Source organism: Podarcis tiliguerta (assembly GCF_965153285.1).
Source record: "Podarcis tiliguerta genome assembly, chromosome: 17".
Classification (NCBI taxonomy): domain Eukaryota; kingdom Metazoa; phylum Chordata; class Lepidosauria; order Squamata; family Lacertidae; genus Podarcis; species Podarcis tiliguerta.
In genome coordinates, this window is record NC_139550.1 from 39582256 (window position 1) to 39597072 (window position 14817).

Here is a 14817-nt window from a genome sequence, read left to right on the forward strand (position 1 = left end):
ATGAAACCAGACAGTTCCCCTTCCCCTTCATCTTCCATGAGCCTGGGGAGGGGGAAAGGCAGACACAGAGAGAAGCATCTTCCATTTTGCCCAGATAACTCCCTGAAATTCCTCTTCAATTATTCAGACCTCCTCCATACCTTAGCAAGGCCAGCCAACCCAAGATGCAGACTGGGAGGGCAGCCAAATTGGCACTCATCACCCAGCTGGCATTTTTGACTTCTCAGCCTGATACAGGTTGGGGCTGCAAGACAAATGCTGGTTGTCCATCCCCTCTTTTCTTTTCTTTTCTTTTCTTTTCTTTTCTTTTCTTTTCTTTTGGTAAACCGTTTGTGTTAGGAAAACTAAGCACCATTTCTTTCTCACAACTTCAACACACACCAACCTGTTTCACCTGGAAATCTCTCCCCTTTCCTCCTCTTAATGAAAACATGGTCTACAATGACCCTGGGCTGAGTTCACCTCTGGTGCAGGCCAAAGGGTACATAGCCTGGTGGCCATCAAGGTCCACCTGCTGTCTGACACCTTCCTCCCTCTATCCCTTTCTTTGTCACCTCTCACAGCCCTGTCAGACGGGCAACAGATACTCAGCACAGACACAGATGGGGCATGCGGCAACAGAAAAGTGCAAAGGGAAAATAAGAAGAGAAAGTGAGGGGGTGATGCAATAGCTGAGGGGGGAATGGATTTTGGGATGGAATGACAGGTCGGATGAAGAGGTGGAAGAGGGATGGATGGGTGAACTCTAAAGGAAGGTGGGAGCCTGCAAAAGTGAGAACACTGGCGGGAATGAAGAGAGGCACTGCAGCGCATGCATGATAAGGAGCTGCCTGCCTTGTTGTGCGCTGTGACAAAAGAACAGGGGGGAACGGCAGGGTTTAAGAAGCTTTCCTGGTGCCCTCCAGATGTTTGGGCAGTGCTGGCTGGGACCAATGGAAGCCGCAGCCTGAAACACCTGGAGGGCAGCAGGTTAGCCAGGACTGGGCTGAAGAGCAGCTACCAGTTTGCCAGCTTGCCCTATGCTTGACACAAAGGTGCCACGCAGTGTGGAGACAGTTGGGTGGGGAGAGGTCGGCCTGGAGGAAGCATCTGCCACATCTTGGTGCCCCGACACTCGAAGTGGCCAACGCTGGGGGAGGGGAGAAATAATAGAGATGGTTGGCCCCCTCTGGAGAACTGGGAGCGGTGATGGGGGGGGGGAGTAGCTAATCCTTTGTCTCCTTCAGGCAGAAGGAGGAAGAAGGGTGGATGGATGATGGATGGATGGAGAGATGGAGGGATAAGCGGGGCGGGAGGGGCGGCTTCCCCATCTCCCCTTGCCAGCTCCTTACCAGTCTGTCCCTGGCTCATCCACCACCAGCAGCACTTTGCTGCGCCCCGAGGACCCTCCGGAGCCGGCGACCCCCCCGACCTGCTCGCTGAAGGTGGCCGCCGCCGCCGCGGTCGTCTGCTTCACGGCGTTGGAGAGGGAGGAGAAGAAGCCCCCGGCCCCGCCGCTGCTGCCCGCGCCCGGGCTGGGGGCCGACGGCGGCCTTTCGGCGGGCGAGACGCTGCCGGGCGACGGCGAGGTGGCGCTGGGGGGCGGCGGAGGGGGCTGCGGGCGCTGCAGGTCCGTCATGTAGCCGTTGGGCAGGTTGGCCATGAAGTTGCTGTCCGAGAGACGCCTGCGCAGGTAATTCATGTTGGCGCCGGGAGGGGGGTCGCAGGGGGTCGGCGGGGGGGCAGGGGGACTCCTAGGGAGGGGACCCCCTCGAGCGCTGCGTCTCTGGGTGGGGTGGGGTTTGCTAAGCCTTCCAGGTGGGATCCCCACCACCCCCACCCCCGGACGGCTGCTGCGGAGATCTCAGGGGTTGAGCCAGAGAACGGCCAGCCTGCCAGCGACTTCTCAGGGGGGGGGGCGACTAACGGGGAGAGGCTCCCTCCCTGCGGCAGATCTGTCTCCTGTAGGGAAGATGAGGCTGCTCTTTTCCTTTTGCCCCTCTGGGATCCTTTGCTTCTGAAGGGATTTGCAGGAGGGATCTCTCTCTCTCTCTCCCTCTCTCTCTCTCTCTCTCTCTAGCCGGGAAAGGGTCCTCCAAAGCGCTTTCTCGGCGCGCCTGCCTCCTGGGGAAAGGATCTATAGGGAAAGATGGGTGCCCTTGTTCCCCTGCGCTTTGGGAGCGGGAGATGGCTCGAGAGAAAGGAAGAGCCAGCCCGGCGCGACTCCTCCCAAGTCCTTCTGTGAGCCTCAGCAACCAGCCCTGCCCAGTTAAGCGGCTCTCCTGCGCGTGGACTCGCCCAAATGCTTCCCTTCCCCCCTCTGCGGCTGCAGTGGTAGCGCCTTGCCTCTGCGAAGCGAATCCCGGGGTGGACCATTAGGCGACGGGAGAAGGGGAGGAGCTCGGCTGCTCTCTCCTCCGCCCCCTCCCTGGCGAGTGCGAATGGTACGGCCCGGTACCCAACAGCGGAGATGCAGGGACAGAGGCAGAAGGATGCTGATGATGCTGTGCGCTCCGGTGGAATTGATGCTGGTGGTGCCACTGCCCTTAATGCTGAGGTTGACGTCATGGTGCCAGTGTCGATGATGTCACGAAGCCGGTGGCAAAGAAATCCCAAAGCTGATTTATATTCCCACTGGTTCCACTGCACTGTAGGATGTATCAATGGATATCGGAATAAGTGGAAAGCCTCCCTTGAGGGCTGCAGGGAATGGGATACAGTCATAGGGAGAGGCGGGAACTTCCCTCTTGCCCATATTTTGATCCTTCAATGAATGGGCCAGAGACAGACAGCCAGAAAGAAGAGGAATGGGAGGTCTGTTTCCTCCCTGCTTGAAGTGTGACCCGGCCGTTATGTGGACTTTTAATTGTAGAATTGTAGAAATGGCATTGGTTGTTTCTAGAGGTAGTTTGATTGTTTGCATTTCATCTTATTTTAGCTTATCAAATGCCACTCCAGCAGCTTCTGGCATTCTGCCCCTGAATACCAGTTCCTGGGAAGGATCTGTGAGCCAAGCGCTGTTGCTGCAACCATGCCCAGCCTGCAGGCTTCCCACAGGCATCCGATGGACCCCATGAGAACAGGATGCCATGGACTGGTTGGCCTGATCCAGAAGACTCATCTTGTGTTCTTAAGCAGTTTATCAATCTGTAAAATAAATAAATAACAATTTACCTACAGAGCTATGAAAATAAGCAGAGAAGGTGCACACCACCAAGCAAAAAGAAAAAACCCAAACCAATAATAATAATAATAATAATAATTTATACCCTACCCATCTGGCTGAGCCACTCTGGGTGGCTCCCAATAAAATATTAAAAACACAATAAAACATCAAACATTAAAAACACCTTCAGGTATTTTCTAAAAGTCAGGTAGTTGTTTATTTCCTTGATATCTGATGGGAGGGCATTCCACAGGGCGGACGCCACTACCAAGAAGTCCCTCTGCCTGGTCCACAGGGGTAGAAGGAAAAAAGGTTCATGGCCCTTGCTTATTTGTTTGTATGTTGCTTACATGGCACTATCAGTGCTTTACAGACCAACATTAGGAAAAAGAAATAATGGTGCCTTCTATTAAGCTCTTAACCTTAAAGACTGTACAGGTATCTAGTTTATCTCAGGCTCGCATAACAAGAGGGACCTGTGATTAGCAGGGGCTTTCCAGCATGGCCCCCTGCTGCAAAAGCAGATGCAGACACACTCTTCAGGCAAGAAGATGATCATGAGGCATTCAGATGGTTTCTCTCCTTCCCCAACACAAACTGAAGAGGTTAAGTATGCAGGGTTAAAACTGCATATATTTAAATAATTTTTTTTTAAAAAATTAAAGAGCAAATGTGTAAGGAAAATGAATGCATAGCACAGCCATAAGGTATGGCTGACAGTAAACAGGGCTAGAATTTTTTCTGTAGGGGAAGGAGAAGCCTCAGGCCCCATCGCAGCATTGTTAGTAAAAATGTTTTTAAAGGTTTTTGACTCACTGGGTTCCCACCGATTCTGCTGCGTTGCCTCTAATGTTTTAGTTTTGGGGGTCTATTTTGAGATTTGTTGCTGAGAATTTTGATAGGCATGGGAAAACTGTTATAGATTTTATTACAGTTGTTGTTTTTTATTTTAAAATGAACTGGGGTATACATTTTAAAAATTAAAAAACAATAAATAAAACACACAAGCAGAAGCACTTTACATGCAGCATCATTTCATATGGAACTATACTAGCACACAGCTGTAGTCTGAGAATTTCCTTGAGGAAGCTGAATGATCCTGAGCAGATAACAAATAAAATGCAGCCTCCTATGTACCTCACCTGAGAGTAAGCCCCACTGAATATAGATGGGGTTACTTCTAAGTAAGCATGTCAAGAACTGGCCTGTTAAAGTAGCAGCCAGGGCATTAAGCTTTGCCTGTGTGTGTGCACATAGTGCTTTACAGGATAATGCTATTTACTCAAAAGTAAATCCTACTGAATTTAAGGGGTATACTCCCAAATAAACAGGATTAGGGTTGCAGCTTAAAAGCCTTAATGAAAAAAGTAAAAAATGGTGACACAAACATTGGCAAAACCACTTCACATATGAATACCTGCAGCAGCAATTAATAGGAAAACACACACAAAGCAGCATTTCACAAACACACATCCATCCGCAACAACTTCCCTTCTCACATCTTCTGTCTTCTGCAGCTGCTGCCTGCTCACTCTGGCAAGGGCCATTTTTCTTTTGGGAATCAGGCTCCATCTGGGAAGCTTTAATCTGGCAGTGATCATGTGCTGAACAACCATAGCAAGAATATAAATAAACGTGCCTTTATGTAGATAACCTGTTGCAAATGAAACCTTTGAGACTTTATAATATTAAGAATACACACAGATGTTCACCAAGCCAACACAAAGAGAACCTTTGCTGTACCCTTGAACCTGGCAACTCCAACCTACTAAAAGAGAAAATTAAGATTTAGGCCACATTCACACCAATGTTTAAAGCACTATGATGTCACTTTTAAAAGTCAAGCCTTCCTCAAAAGCATTCTGTGGTTGGTTAAGGGTGCTGAGAGTTGTTAGGAGATTCTTATTCCCCTCCCAGAGCTACAGTGCTGAAACTGATTTAATAATCAATCTTCCCAGGGAACTCTGCAGACTGTAGGTCTGGGAGGGGAAGAGGTGTCTCTGAATAACTTTCAGTGCCTTTAACAAATGACAGCTCTCATAACTGGGAGGAGGGAGCCATGACTTCTTGAAGTGGTATCATACTGCTTTAAAAGTCTGGTATGACACCACAGTTTGAGGGGCCCCAAAAATGGTAGGAAGCAGGGGACAGCTGCACCAGAGAACAATATTTGAAGCTGCAGCACAGCCATTATTTATCAAAGCTTCTGAAATGTGTCCAGATTTTACCCCTTTCCAGGTAGATCAAATTTCAGAAAAAGCATCTTGATGTTATGATGACTAGAATTTTCAGTCTTTGTAAGGACAGAATGCTGAAAAGGTGAATGCTTTATAAATGTGGCTTGGCTGTATCATTAGACAAAGTTCCCCCTGGAGACAACTTGATACCCCTTCTTTCCTGAGTGCCAGAAATGGGGAGGTGGGTGAATGAAAGGGCTTAAACAAGCCCATAACATCCCTGGAACTCATAATGCCCTAAGTGCGGGCGGGCAGAGGGCAACTAGAGCACTGCTCCACTAAGCTCAGCCTGCCCTCAGCCTGCCCCACCTGCCTGCCTGCCTTCCTACTCACTAACCAGTCTAAGGGTTGACATTTCCTGCTGGCTTCCTCCTCCTTAGTCTCAGTGTTGCCCTTGTAGATCACAGCAGGGAGGAGGTTGGGGGAGAAACTAGAATTAGTTGACTCAGCCTGGCTCCACCTGCTGTTGGCCTCCCAGCCTTCCACTTTAGCAGTTCCAATGGGCACCAGCCGCCACTCAGCACTGGAGGCAGGACAATGGCATAAGGTTTGACCAGGCAATATTGATCACGATGGGTGTGCTGTCCATAGTGCTGAAGATGCTGTGCCTTTGTCCATGGTGCTGATTGAACCTTACAGTTATGCTCTACCCTGCATATGCTGTGGAGCATGGGTAGGCAAACTAAGGCCCAGGGGCCGGATCCGGCCCAATCACCTTCTCAATCCGCCCACGGACGGTCCGGGAATCAGCGTGTTTTTACATGAGTAGACTGTGTCCTTTTATTTAAAATGTATCTCTGGGTTATTTGTGGGGCATAGGAATACGTTCATTTCCCCCAAAAAATATAGTCTGCCCCCCCCACAAGGTCTGAGGGACAGTGGACCGGCCCCCTGCTGACTCCTGCTGTGAAGGGAAGTGAGGGGCAGATGGGGCTCCTCAACCTGGGAAGGGAGCCCATCTAGAAGAAGGAAAACTCTGGTCCTAAACCCCGGCTGCTTTGTGGAATATCTTCAAGAGAAGGAAACTCCATGGAGTAACTGCCACACAAATCCAGAGCGGAGTCCCTGAGAGGGTTGGGTGGCACCTTGTATGCCTCCTTTTGGAAACTCCCGCAGCTGAGTGGTGCCAGACCTATTGCTCTGCTTTCCTTTGAGCCACATCAGCAAGGCTGAGAAGTGAGTCTTGTCATATGGGCAGCCAAGGCTTGTGCCCCGGGGAGGTCACTTCGATGCTGCTAACCCAGCAGTTTGACTTCACCCCAGAGGCCCTCTTCATTGTCTCTTAAGACAGACAGATGCCAACAAGCTCCTTCTCAAAACAGCAGCTGCAAAGACACTTTTAACTCCCCCACATCTAAGATGATCCAGTGCACTTTGACTCAATAAATACTATCCTTTTTCTCCATACAAGCCTCATGACTAATGTAATGAATCAAGGTGAGGCTGGTGCTCTTTGCATGTTCAGAGGGGGTTTAAATGTTGAGTTGCCAAGATAGCAGATTAGAGTTCTAGCCAGTTATTTCCTCTCAGCATCCAGATCCCAGGTTCACCTGTGCAACTTTGAGATCTGTAAATCTTTACAGAAAGAGAAGAGAGGATTGGGGGCATTGACTGCTTTGGCCCCCACTTCAAATTATTATTGGATCTGAAGTACAGGGAAATGGCCAGGATCCATATATAAATTTTATGAAGATGTTTAACATATCCCTTTCCCACCAAAAAAAGGCCAGTTAATGTGACACTGGTGATGGTAATATGTAGCAAAGATGCCTGTGCATCTAGCCATGATGACTCACATCTCCCTTTCAACATTTGCTGAAACTGGACTAAGCTCAAATACATCAAATATAAATTAAAGCCCTCGGTGTCAAACATTCTCTACCAAAATAATTTGGAGGGAGGGAGGATTACATCTTATTTTCTCTTTTTGCTATTGAATAAGTAGGCTGCAGACCTAGCTAGAACTATGACAGAGGGTCTCCACCCTCTCAGCCCTCAGGGTGTCGGCATACCACTAGCTTGTGTTTCAGGATGTATCTGGGACAATTCATGCTGTTCACACCAGATTCTGAATAGTCACTGATGTGTGCTCCCCTTTTGGCGTGTGTGTGTGTGTGCATGTGTGCTGAGGATAAAATTTCCCCGTGGTGTTCTTTGCAGTGAATTTCTCAGCACAGAATTCTGTGTGTCTTTTCTTCTTCCTTTTTCTTGAAGCATGGAGCCAGGTCAAAAAGTGTCTGAACTTGCTGTGGTTTTGATTCTAAAAGAAAGTAAATGTTGAGGGTAAATTCAACTGCATCTCCCACAGGCCTGGTGGAAATAGTCTCTTGTTCTGGCATTGTCTCCTCTTTCTTTGCTAAGTGCTGTAATTGCACGTCTCAGTTCCAGACCTGCCAGGGGTTCTTTAGGTGTTAATAACACACTCGCCTGGTTGCATATCTGCAGGGCCTGGCTGTATTCTAAATTACACCTTGTCATGCTGCTCCAGTCTCGCTGAACATAATTGTACTGCTTTGAAGAGGAGGGGGCAGGAAAAGACCTATTGGAAGTGTGAGTACCATCCAATTCCTACTTCTGCATGTGGAAAAGCAAATGTACATGTATCTATCTATAGAAGTTTGTGGAAATCCCTGATAAAGTACTGAATGTGACATATACATTGCTCATGTGTATTAAGTCTGCAAGGACATGCCAGCATTTGATTTGGCAGGCCTGTTTCAGGCTATATGAGAAATTGCAAACATGCATGACTTGGTATGATGGTTTCTGTATTAATGATTTAATGTGCATGTTTTTGTATATTTTGTGGTTTTGCTGCCTTGGGCATTCCAAAAGGTCCTAAATTCAACAAATAAATAAAGCTGGAGTTGTCATATTTGCCAGCATCAAAAGTGCATTTCTGTATGTGTTCCTGCATATTAGTATATTTCTGCAACAATTTGCACCAATGCAAAATGGCCTGCCTGTCCTTGCCTGCTTGCTTGTTTTTGTGGCCCCTTGACTTCCCCCTCACATTTTCACATGAGGGGTTATGACTAAATGAGGCAGCCTCAGAAACTGTGGGGACTTCGGCTGCTGCAGTAGTGCAGGGGGGAGGGAGAGATGGAGAGGGGTTAGAGGATTTTCTGCTCTAGCATCACCATGACAACCACACTGAAAGAACCCTAGAAATCCCTTTCTTTCATCTAGGCCAACCCTGGCCTTTCCCAGTGCTGAGAGCGGGGGGGGGGGGTGATGGAGGGAACAGAAAAAGAAGCTGGATTCCAACACTACCCAGAAGATCACAGGTTCCCCACCCCGGCCAGATGGGTGGGGTATAAGTAATAAATTATTATCATTACTATTATCTTTTCCCAGGTGCCTCAGAGGTAGGGCTGTTCCGCCAGAGAGGCAAGGTGCGGTGACTGCCTCAGGTGGCAGGATCCACAGGGGCAGCAGAGCTGGTCTCCCTGGACTGCACCACCTGCTGCTGCCACAGTGGCAAGAACAGCTGTGGTCCACTCCTTGGAGGCCAGATCTGCTTCCTCCTTGGCAGCCCCCCCCCCATGCCACCTGTGCAGTGGCCTCTTGACACATAGGAGGTCTGCTAGTCTTCTCCCACCCTTCTGTCCAATGATGATATTTCTTCCCCCCTTGTTCCTAATGTAGATCTACACTCATTCCTTCTTCCCTGGTTGGGGGAGGTGCAGAGAAGGACAGAAATGAAGCCCATGTCAACATTTCCAGCCCAGAGCATGGGAAATAATCTGCCTGAGTTTCAGTCTGTTGTGCCAGGGTTAAAGATTCGCTGACGTGGTTAGTGGCGAAGGAAAAAGAAGCCTGACCTGGCCATCTATATCTGTCATATTTCATACTGCTGCTGAGACCGTTTGTGGCTTTTGCTGGTATTCTCAAAACAGCCTGCTACACCCCCCCCCCCAACACGAAGCCCTCTTCCAGGCTTCCCATGCTGGCTTCCTGCTCCCCCCCCCCCAAACTGCAATGCTCCTCAAATATAGAGATTATCATCCAAAGAAAGATATACAGTGGTACCTCAGGTTACAGACGCTTCAGGTTACAGACTCTGCTAACCCAGAAATAGTACCTTGGGTTAAGAACTTTACTTCAGGATGAGAACAGAAATTGTGCTCCGGCAGCACAGCGGCAGCAGGAGGCCTCATTAGCTAAAGTGGTGCTTCAGGTTAAGAACAGTTTCAGGTTAAGAATGGACCTCTGGAACGAATTAGGTACTTAACCAGAGGTACCACTGTAGTCTCCCTGCATACAGTTGCACAGCCTCCAGTTTCTCACTGATGAAAATAGGGACACCTGCGCATGCTTGCAGCATCACTGGACTCACACCAAAGACACCCTCCCACATCAAATGTTGCTGAAGCCACTTCACCACAGGGAGCATGTTTTAATGTGATGATTTGTTGTTTTAAATTGATTGTGTTAATTGTTAGCAGCTCTGGAAACCCAGAGAGGTATGTAATGCATGTAAATAAATTAATATTAATTAAATCTGCTTTAGTCCTGTTCTGCACTGGCTGCTTCAATAAATCACTCATATTTTTCTTCCCTTCAGAGAGAAGCATAATCCCAATATATGTCTACTCAGAAGCAAGCCAATTGAGTTCAGTGGTTCTTCCTCCCAGATAAGTGTGTATAGGATTGAAGCTGAATAATATATAGTAGACCATTTCAAGTCACAGTGGATCTGGTTGTACTTTCAGAATAGTTTCCAAGCATTTGTTATGTGACAAGTTGATGGCAGTTGTGGGTGGGAGTTTTTCATAGACAGAGAGCGAGAGAAATAAAGATAGAGGTCCTGTTTTGCTCTACAAAATAATTGTATTCAAAATGGCTTGCAAAACCTAAAAAATGAAAGTATAAACATCAACTCATTCAAGCTGCAATGAAAACATAGAAGTATACAGTGGAAAGGGTTTATAATGTACAAAGACACAGCAACAAGCAACCAGGTTAAACATGGGGAGGACCTGCTAAGCATCGGCACAGCCTGATTAAGTAAATGTGCTTTAAGTGCCTGCCTAAGCACAGGAAGAGAGGGTTCCCAAGAGGCCTCTCCAGAGAAGGAATGCCATCGTTTTAGAGGAAAGGAAGCCATGCTCTGAAAATGTGTGCACCAAAACCAAGATGCATTTTCATTTCAAGGTGGCCTGAAAAGAGAAGGACTTGTGTGTGTGCGTGTGTACAGCAAGGCTGCAATCCCACCCTGAAGACTAAAGTCACCTCCAGACCTTACATTTAAAGCACAATTAAAACACACAGATTTTCTGCAAAGATTCCTGGGAACTGTAGCTTGCCCTTCACAGAGCTACAATTCCCAGCAACTTTAACCAAACTAAAGTTCCCAGGATTCTTGGGTGGGGGGGCTGCCATGTACTTTAAACGTATGGTGTTGATGTGTCCATGTATTTGGAGCAAATGATTCAGCAGAGGAAACAGAGCCCAGAATAACTAAGGAGATAGTACAAGAATACTTGGCTAGTTTAGATGTATTCAAGTCTCCAGGGCCAGATGAACTGCATCCAAGAGTATTAAAAGAACTGGCAGATGTGATCTCAGAACCACTGGCAGTCATCTTTGAGAATTCCTGGAGAACAAGCGAAGTCCCGGCAGACTGGAGGAGGGCAAATGTTGTCCCTATTTTCAAAAAGGGGAAAAGAGAGGACCCAAATAATTACCGCCCAGTCAGTCTGACATCAATACCAGGGAAGATTCTGGAGCAGATCATTAAGCAAACAGTCTGTGAGCACCTAGAAAGGAATGCTGAGATCACCAATAGTCAGCATGGATTTCTGAAAAATAAGTCACGTCAGACTAACCTGATCTCGTTTTTTGACAGAATTACAAGCCTGGTAGATGAAGGGAACGCAGTGGATGTAGCCTACCTTGATTTCAGCAAGGCATTTGACAAGGTGCCCCATGATATTCTTGTAAAGAAGCTGGTAAAATGTGGTCTTGACTATGCTACCACTCAGTGGATTTGTAACTGGCTGACTGACCGAACCCAAAGGGTGCTCATCAATGGTTCCTCTTCATCCTGGAGAAGAGTGACTAGTGGGTGCCACAGGGTTCTGTCTTGGGTCCGGTCTTATTCAACATCTTTATCGACGACTTGGATGATGGACTCAAGGGCATCCTGATCAAATTTGCAGATGACACCAAACTGGGAGGGGTGGCTAACACCCCAGAGGACAGGATCACACTTCAAAACGACCTTGACAGATCAGAGAACTGGGCCAAAACAAACAAGATGAACTTTAACAGGGAGAAATGTAAAGTATTGCACTTGGGCAAAAAAAATGAGAGGCACAAATACAAGATGGGTGACACCTGGCTTGAGAGCAGTACATGTGAAAAGGATCTAGGAGTCTTGGTTGACCACAAACTTGACATGAGCCAACAGTGTGACACGGCAGCTAAAAAAGCCAATGCAATTCTGGGCTGCATCAATAGGAGTATAGCATCTAGATCAAGGGAAGTAATAGTGCCACTGTATTCTGCTCTGGTCAGACCTCACCTGGAGTACTGTGTCCAGTTCTGGGCACCACAGTTCAAGAAGGACACTGACAAACTGGAACGTGTCCAGAGGAGGGCAACCAAAATGGTCAAAGGCCTGGAAACGATGCCTTATGAGGAACGGTTAAGGGAGCTGGGCATGTTTAGCCTGGAGAAGAGGAGGTTAAGGGGTGATATGATAGCCATGTTCAAATATATAAAAGGATGTCACATAGAGGAGGGAGAAAGGTTGTTTTCTGCTGCTCCAGAGAAGCGGACACGGAGCAATGGATCCAAACTACAAGAAAGAAGATTCCACCTAAACATTAGGAAGAACTTCCTGACAGTAAGAGCTGTTCGACAGTGGAATTTGCTGCCAAGGAGTGTGGTGGAGTCTCCTTCTTTGGAGGTCTTTAAGCGGAGGCTTGACAACCATATGTCAGGAGTGCTCTGATGGTGTTTCCTGCTTGGCAGGGGGTTGGACTCGATGGCCCTTGTGGTCTCTTCCAACTCTATGATTCTATGATTCTAATAGAATATGATGGATCCTTGTGTGCTCTGAAGTATTTTCTAGTAGAGAGAACTGGCGATCCTGTTGAGATCCTGTGTTACTGTGCAGCTTATCATAGACCCCATAGGAGCCAACCTCCAGGGGTCATGTGGGAAACATGAAGCCATAGCAGAGGACTGTAGCACCACCTGGTGCCTCGCTGATCTCGGTGCTCGGCATGTCTGTGCCTTGCAGTATATTGAATGTATGACCTTATATGGTGATGGGTGCTGCAAGGCCATGATTGGGCATGTAATGTGAGACACTGGCAGAACGCCATGCAGGCGAGGAGAACAAAGGATAATAAAATAGATAGGGAGGAGAGATGTTTGAATGAGCTGCCCTCCACCATGAAAATATTGCTGTCTCTGTGTGTGTTCTTCTATGCTGTGCACCCCATTTGTGGCGGCTGGATTCCGTCAAGTGGTGCTCCGTGTGAGGCAACTAAAAGAAAACTGTGTGAGGCTAACTAAAAGAAAACCGTGTGAGGTTTTTCAATCCACGCAACGGACATCATCGACTCTCCACACCCGGAAAGGGTTACAAGCGCTATGCATCCTCGGATCCCGGTGAGTCGATCCCTTTTTATCTTGATTTTGGAAAAATGGGCAGCTCTTTGTCTATCCCACAACAGAAATTTTTAAAAGGCTTAAAATTTCTCCTCTCCTCCAACAAATTGGAAGTTCCTGAGGGTGATTTGATACAGCTTATTCTAGCCATTGATGAGCACTGCCCCTGGTATCCCCAAGATGGAACTTGGGATTTAAAACACTGGGACAAAATTGGAGCACATTTTCATGGGCACCCTAGCATTGGCGTTCGAGTTCTGAATGCATGGTGCAAGGTTCGTTACTCCATGGGCTCTTTATCACCAAAAAATATCTCCATGGCTGCATTGCCAACATCACCTCCAGCTTCTTTAATTCAGCCTGCTGTGCTGCCATCTGTTCCGGCACTTGCCTTGCCAGTACCACCAGACCCCAAGCCTCCAGACTATAGTTCCTCGCCAGAGGATCCAATCCTGCAAAAATATCATGGTCTGGCTGGCAATGACCCTGCTTCTTCACCAACAGAACCGGCTACTCCCTTTCAACGTGCAGTTCTTGCCTGTTCCTTATCTCAGGATACTGTGGCATTTCCCGCTATAGTGCCCCCTGCTGGAGCTCCAATAGGAACCCAAGCCCAACATCAACCTTTTGACTTTAAGATCTTGAAAGAGTTGCAGCAGTCAGTAAAGACAAATGGACTCCAAGCCCCATATACCCAGGCGCTTTTAGAAGCCACATTTGCCCAGCTTTTGGTCCCTGGTGACATAAAGCTTCTGGGCCGCACGGCGTTACCTCCATCAGTGGGCGTATTGTTTGCCCACGAATGGGAAACCGTCTGCCATGCTTATGCTCCGGCTTTATTACAACAAGTCAGAGGGAATAACCCTAACGTTACCCTCACAGATGTCATAGATGCCATGATGGGACGTGGTCCCTTTGTTCAGGCTTCAGTGCAAGCCACACTGCTGCAGATCTTATTGAGGGATACTGCTCTTGCTGCAAAGGAAGCAATGAGAAAAATTCCAGAACCCACCAGTATTCAGTCTAGGTGGAGTTCGATCAGACAAGAACCAAGAGAATCATATTCTTCCTTCATGGACAGGCTAATTACAGCAGTGAGTCACCAAGTTGATAATCTTGAAGCCAAACAACTAATTATCAAACAATTGGCCTATGAAAATGCAAATGAGGATTGTAAAGTTGCATTGCGACCAATAATACACAATCCTACCACAGACACAGCAGCCATGCTTCGCATTTGTCAATCTGTGGGTACAGCCACCCACAAAGCTCATCTGCTGGCAGCAGCGCTAAATAAAAACCAGCCTGTAGCCACCGATAAAACTTGTTTCCAGTGTGGCAAACCAGGACATTTTAAGGCGCAATGTAGATCCATGCAACACACACGGCGACCTTCTACAAAATGTCCAATCTGCAAAAAAGGCTTTCATTGGGCCAATCAATGCAGATCGCTCCCCCAAAATCAACAGCAGGATCAGCACACTGCCCAAAATCAGCAAGGACAAAATCAGGGAAACCGGCAGCCGGGCCCACCCCGGGCCCAGATAAATCAATAGGGGACCCCCCGGAGTCCAGGGAAACAGCACCACAGCTTCGCCTGACCCAGGACGTGGAATTCCATTTACCTTTCTGCTCTTTAAAGACTCATGTCCTCACTGAAGCAGGGTTGGACAATCATGCCACTTGCCTGGTATTGCCTTTATTATCCGCGCAAGCAGCAGGAATTCATGCGGTACCGATGTTAATACACGGACCATATGTGAATTTTCCTGAGATCACGCTATGCGCGGATCATCCATGCAGGATACA

General features: G+C 47.8%; 2 protein-coding genes across 3 annotated transcripts in view; both read right to left on the minus strand.

The window, feature by feature from the left end:
• Window positions 1-2343, minus strand: part of SYN1 (synapsin I) — a 105037-nt gene extending 102694 nt beyond the window's left edge. For both annotated transcript variants that reach the window (XM_083421030.1, XM_083421029.1), the window contains exon 1: window positions 1332-2343. In XM_083421030.1, the coding sequence (XP_083277156.1) occupies window positions 1332-1681 (350 nt within the window). In that variant the 5' untranslated portion in view covers window positions 1682-2343. The remainder of the gene's footprint in view (window positions 1-1331) is intronic.
• LOC310668159 (uncharacterized protein) overlaps window positions 1-14817 on the minus strand; it is a 172092-nt gene that overhangs the window by 134808 nt on the left and 22467 nt on the right. The window lies entirely within an intron of this gene.